We start from the raw sequence: 6,125 nt of genomic DNA, 5'->3' as shown, positions 1-6,125 counted from the left end.
CGTTCTCCTTGTAGACTCCCTTCTTCACGTAGATCACAAACCTCTTGATGCTATTCTTGGGGGGCTCAGGATGCACTGGCGGAGCCAAGGGTGGGCATGGGTGGGCGGTCGCCCACCCCAGAATTAGAAACCGAGTCGAAATATGATACGACTCGGGTCTTCTTCTTCATTCCGCGCGATTTGGTGGTTGCATTCTTTCCTTTCGAATGATTATCGAAGAAGATCAGAGCAGGGTGGTGCAAGAGTGAAGATCAAGCCTCCCTGCGATACATAGTACCCTATGGCACCCAGACGCAGGAGACGGTGGACATGGGATGGAGCCAGCCGAGGGAGTTGCTCCGCCTCATGCTGTGGCGAGGACCATCCCCTCCGAGAGGGAGCTGAGGAGGCACCTCAGTTGGAAGACCTTCAGCTTGCTGCTGGATCACCACCATGAAGGAGGTGGCTCAACTACCGAAACAGGCTTTCGATCTCGATTTATGATCTTCACCATCATGGAGGCTTCGAGCCATTGCACCACCGATAGAGGTTGATCATCACCACCCGAAGTCTGCCCACCCAACGAATAACTTCTGGCTCCGCCACTGTCAGGATGGCTTTTTTGATTGTGCGGACGTTGCCGGACCCATCTTGAGCGACGATGATGTCTGCCTTGATGGCCGCTGGATTGTCCTGCAGCGGCTTCCGGTCGGCCGATGAGAGCCACAACGAGAAGCTGTCAGAGGTGGAGAAGCCACCAGTGAGGCAGGGTGCCCAAGATCTTGGCGACATGGATGACAATGGCGAGGCTGTTGCTGGTGAACACGATTGAGTTGTTGAGGGCCAATTGCAAGCTCCCCACGAACCCACTGGTTGTGTTATCGAACCCATCCAGGAATGTGTCTATGTTGGTCAACGCCGTGCTGAGCCAAGTCCGCATGTCGTCCCCCAAGGATCGGTTGAGTAGTGTCTCACCCGGTTTCTGCTTTTAGTAAACAAGCAATTCATTCAATTCAATTACTGTTGGGATTCATCTTTGTCGTCATACTGGATTATATTACTGCATGCAATGGTTTTCTTTGACTATTAGAGCAAAAAGAAAACCATTGAGTCTTTCGAAAGATCTGGATGTGTGTGCAGCAAAAAGTTCTGCCAATGGATATCCGCGTGTGGAGATTGTGATGCGTTTATGGTCATTTAGTCAAATCTTAGGCACATATGTCCGTTGTTGATTGGCTCAGCCCGTGGACGTCACAGTCTTAGGAAAATTTTGTGTTAAGATGAGCTCAACGATGACAAAAATTTAACGTCAAACCAATGAATGATAACCCGTTCTTTTTTTTTTTTTCTCATTGAGGCAAACTCTGCATGGAGTCCCCTCAAGCATTACACAAAGATGCCCCTAGACCATTAAAAAATAGTCAATTCCCTCATTTTTTACACGAAAAGATGCCCTAAACTGTGAGCATTGACTTTTGTTTTCTTTAAAAAAAATTTGTGTACAACTTTTTTTTCTTTTAAATTTTTTTTTGTGAAGTACAAAGCTATTTCCTAGTAGAATACGTCAGATTTGAGGGTGTGTCAGCAGAAGATATCGAACTGAAACTTACAAATATTGATAACGATGACTCAGTCTTGTTACATTATTTTTCTATGACCAGGAACCCTTGGGAAAGCGAGGAAAACCCCGGGTGGGGACTCACGATCACTCTGACTTACATGGCTTACCTCTGAAAGCTAAGGACACACCCCTGTGCCGGCGAGGTTTGATCTGAGGTCTTCAACTTAACACCTTCACAACCACTCCTCTGGCCACGCGGGCGACCTTTGATCTAAGAGAATGTGTATTGCCTACTTAATTGGCAATTGTGATCAGGATGTTATTTACAAAAATGAGAGCAATCCCGCCCAACCTAATTAACTATTGGATTCTCGTTAAAGAGAGACTTAGTGGTGCTAGCCTAAAATGTGGCCAAACCTTTTAGCGACAAAGGATTGAACACGTCAGGAAGGATCAGGTGCAATGTAATTGTAACCTTTTAGCGGGTGGCTACACCTGACATCCCTTTACCATTGCTTGGGCCCCACAGCTGACAGGCTGCATCCCGTAAACGAAGGTGGCATACTAAAAGTGTGCAATCACATTGCACCAGTACCTGATCCTCTCTCATTTTAGTTGAAGTGTCTCTCTCTCTCCCTTAAAAGCTTGTCTATCAATCAAGGTGCACCAGCACACCAACATATAATCACTCCCTTAATTCCTTACACATAAATGACCCTTTGCTGCTTGTTTTTCTTTTAAGCTATATAATGTTCACACAGTGAAATGTTTATTATAAGAAAGAACACATAACAAATCACTTTAATACATTGACACAGGTAATGCAAGCAACACGTTCACATACAACACAAACAAGTGAAGTTGAAACAAGCGATTGACCAATTTGTGAACGAGATTTCACAGGCCAGGTACGTGCGGAACTCCGGTGGCAGGGAGCCAGCTACCACCTTGGATTAAGCTACCAACTGTGAATTTTGAAGCCTCTGCCACAGTGATCGTTGGGTGTATCCCTTTCGACTTCACTCTTCCTGTGGTTCCAGATCCGGGTCCGGTGTTCATGTACTCGGCGTAATAGACGGTGCTCGGGAATGAGGTCCCGATCCACGGCAGCCAACCGGTGGGAACCACCAAACTTCCGATTGTGGACTTCATGATAACCACCGTGGAATACGATTTCCATGGCCTTCCGAAGTACACTTGTGCCTTTACGTTGCCGGAAATCTCAGTCCGGTGGATCGATATTCCAGTGTTCATGTTTGGGTCGGACTTGGATTGGGCCGTGATAGTATCCTTCTGGCCGGGCATTGGTTCCTTGGGCAGGATCTTGCAACTCTGCAAAACAACGGCCGCATTACCGAAGATGAAGTCCACGGTGCCAGCGATGACGCAGTCCTTGTAAAACTGCCTGTTGGAGTGGACGAAGAGCGTGTCCTGAAAGGCATCAAATTTGCACCTGTAGAACACGGAGAGATCCGCGCCGGACCGGAGAGCCACTGCCTGGTGATTGGCTGCTCCGGCCGTGTTCTTGAACCCAATGTCCTTGGCTATGAATCCTTTACCCACAGTGGCTGCATGAAATATATATATATATATATATATATATATATATATATATATATATATATATATATATATATATATATATATATATATATATATATATATATATATATTATGCTTCAGGCTCAATACTTTTTTGTCATCATTTTCATTGTTAAGAGCCAAGAACCAAGCAAGAACTCACCGAAAGTTGCGGAGTTAAAAGTGGTCAAGCCACCCACGACGCTGAGGCTGCCTGTAACAGTGGTGGCATCCATGCCGTCGCCGACAACCATAACGTTAACTGTCTTCTTGTCGACGACGACGTTCTCCTTGTAGACTCCCTTCTTCACGTAGATCACGAATCTCTTGATGCTATTCTTGGGGGCCTTCAGGATGGCTTCCTTGATTGTGCGGACGTTGCCGGACCCATCCTGGGCGACGACGATGTCTGCCTTGATGGCCGCTGGATTGGCCTGCAGAAGCTTCCGGTCGAACGCTGAGAGCCACAACGGGAAACCTTCGGAGGTGGAGAAGCCGAGAAGCCGCCGGTGAGGCGGGGTGCTGACGTTGCCCAAAATCTTGGCGACATAGGTGACAATGGCGAGGCTGTTGCTGGTGAACACGATTGAGTTGTTGAGGGCCAATCGCAAGCTCCCCACGAACCCACCGGTTGTGTTATCGAACCCATCCAGGCATGTGTCTATGTTGGTCAACGCCGTGCTGAGCCAAGTCCGCAGGTCGTCCCCCAAGGATCGATTGAGTAGTGTCTCACCCGGTTTCTGCTTTTAGTAAACAAGCAATTGATTCAATTCAATTACTGATGGGATTTATAATGAATATTTTTTATTTTTTGAGAAATACTATGGCTACACTCTTGGTGGTGGCCACCAGCAATGGAATTAATCCATTTGGGAGGGTCTTTACCTTCTCCCGTAGAGCCACTTTAGAGTCCCACGGCGGTCTCTCTCTCTCTCTCTCTCTCTCTCTCTATATATATATATATATATATATATATATATATATATATATATATATATATATATATATTTCAAACTTGTAAAAGACAAATAGTAATATGAATAGGGCTGTCAATGGGTCGGATTTCATTAGGTTTGTGCCCATATCAAGACTTATTGGGTTAGCTTTTCGTGATAAAGGAAGCCTATTCAATTAGTATACGTTGCCACATATGATTTGTTAAATTTCATACCAGATTTGGTTTCAACCTGGGTTCCAATTAGGATTCACAGACATTCAATGTAAAAAAAAATGATAGGGTTGCCTCTTGTGGGTATAGATTCATGTTGACAGAGAGAGAGCGTGAGAGGTTTTCTTTGTTTTTTATTGTGGTAAATTTTTTTCTGTTTGGCTAAACTGGTTGAGAGAGTTTTTCTATTGTGGTAAAATTTCTTGTGTGTTTCCAACGGGGACTCTATCGTCTGGTAGGAGCAACTAGTGCACGTCACCTTGTGTTGAGACGTTGCAGGTTCAAAACCCAATGATATAGTTGCATAACTGGTAGGGGTCTGCCTAACCCCGGCTTACCTATCAAAAAAAAAAAAATCTTCTGTTGTAAATTCTTAACCAACCTACCGTTCGTGTTCTACTGAGAGTCATTGAGAGAGGCTGGAAGGCTCGGGTTGAATGTATGATAGGATCAGTATCCGAAGAAGGGGATATTCTGTAGTTGACACGTGGTATGTGCCATGGAGAAGAACGTGACTGTTATAAACAAATGAGAGGGAGGGTATTTTGGTCATTTACAAGGTTTAGGCTTTAGATTGGGAAAAAAGTTGGATTTTTTTTTTGTCCGAAACAAGTTTCACCGTGCGTTGGGAACAAAACAGTCTTATGTTGTGCATATTGTCCAAGATTGGCAGAGGAAATGTTGAAAAATCATTCCCTTTGAGGTCAGTTTAATAAAAAAGGCGCATTTAGATGATCAGTGGTGATAGGCGCCTATCTGCTCAGAAACTGGGCAACGATGCAATTCAATTCACGAGAGCGGATCCTGTCAAACGCTGGGTGAGATTAGCAATCTCACCCAGCGTTTACAACCACAAACCCACAGATTACTAATCTCACCAAGCCTTTCACAAGATCCGCTCTTGCAATTCACCATCACAAGGCATAGCTAGTGCGACTAAGTCTAGGTTTAGAGGGAGGTTTCTCGGTTGGTCATTAAAAAAAAAAAAAATCTTCTTAGCGTATGATCGGCCAACATAAATGTGATGCTCAAAAACCATACTTTTCTCGATCTGATTGGCCCAGCAAAGTAATGTTCTAATGGAGTCGCTATGCTATTCTCATGGTAGCAAGAGAAGATTGACTCACCACGTGAGAAGCTAAAATGGTGGCATTGAGCTGGTCGACTGAGTCATTGACAAGATGCTGGCAGTCTTCGAACGCGGCCTTGACCCTCGTATCGTTTACTCTGGCGGCAAGCTCTCCGGGGAAGCCGGCGACACGAGAGAACTCGTTGAGCGCAACCTGGAGGGACAGCCGGAAGAGGTCCTCCAGGTCTGTGCTTTGGGATGAGTTGAGGGTAGAGAAGCAGGCCTCTGGATACAAGGTGACTGAACAGAGGGCCCTTACTGTGCCACCTGGTTGGTTCAGTGTATTCTCGGGGTGGTCCTTTCCTTGATTAACCGACACGCCGACGACGGTGATGACGATGAGAGAGACGAGAATTATGGAGGAGATGGCGATGATGGCGATCCGTTTCCTGTTCTTCTTCTGCCGTGACGTCTTCTGCTGCTCTTCGTTAGCTTTGTCGTAGCTTCTAACGGAGCTCATGCTCTCTCTAAACGAGTAGCCGGAACTCATTGCCGATATTCCTTTTGCTTTCTCTGATTTTTCTTTGGTGAGTATAAGGTGGGAATGGTGTGAGGTGGTATGGAAGCGTGCATGGCCTTTTTATAGAGAAGGCATGAGTTGAAAAAGAAAACGAATTAAATAACAAAAACTCTGAATTTTGTAAATGGTAATTGACGTCTGAGCTGAGAATTTTAGGGTTTGAGCAGGTAAGCTGGATTCACTGATC

At 45.4% G+C, this 6,125-nt stretch overlaps 1 protein-coding gene across 1 annotated transcript; it reads right to left on the bottom strand.

Annotated features, from left to right (window-relative positions):
- Positions 1-2,437: 2,437 nt before the first annotated feature.
- LOC149831819 (pectinesterase 3-like) lies at positions 2,438-5,908 on the bottom strand. Its single transcript, XM_090013087.1, has 3 exons — positions 5,417-5,908; positions 3,285-3,861; positions 2,438-3,108 (listed from the first exon to the last, which is right to left on the bottom strand). Exons 1-3 carry the CDS (start codon positions 5,906-5,908, stop codon positions 2,438-2,440), a joined length of 1,740 nt encoding a protein of 579 aa, XP_089869213.1.
- Positions 5,909-6,125: the final 217 nt, after the last annotated feature.

Source organism: Nuphar pumila, chromosome 7, assembly GCF_984573655.1.
Source record: "Nuphar pumila chromosome 7, dmNupPumi1.hap1.1, whole genome shotgun sequence".
In the NCBI taxonomy this organism is placed as follows: Eukaryota; Viridiplantae; Streptophyta; class Magnoliopsida; order Nymphaeales; family Nymphaeaceae; genus Nuphar; species Nuphar pumila.
This window is presented reverse-complemented; position numbering and strand designations above follow the sequence as displayed.

Coding starts and splice junctions, on each gene's coding strand:
- LOC149831819 (XM_090013087.1), bottom strand. CDS start 5,908: ATGAGTTCCGGCTACTCGTTTAGAGAGAGCATGAGCTCCGTTAGAAGC. Junction 3,862..5,416: donor CCATTTTAGCTTCTCACGTG/GTGAGTCAATCT, acceptor TACTAAAAGCAG/AAACCGGGTGAGACACTACT. Junction 3,109..3,284: donor TTTTAACTCCGCAACTTTCG/GTGAGTTCTTGC, acceptor TATTTCATGCAG/CCACTGTGGGTAAAGGATTC.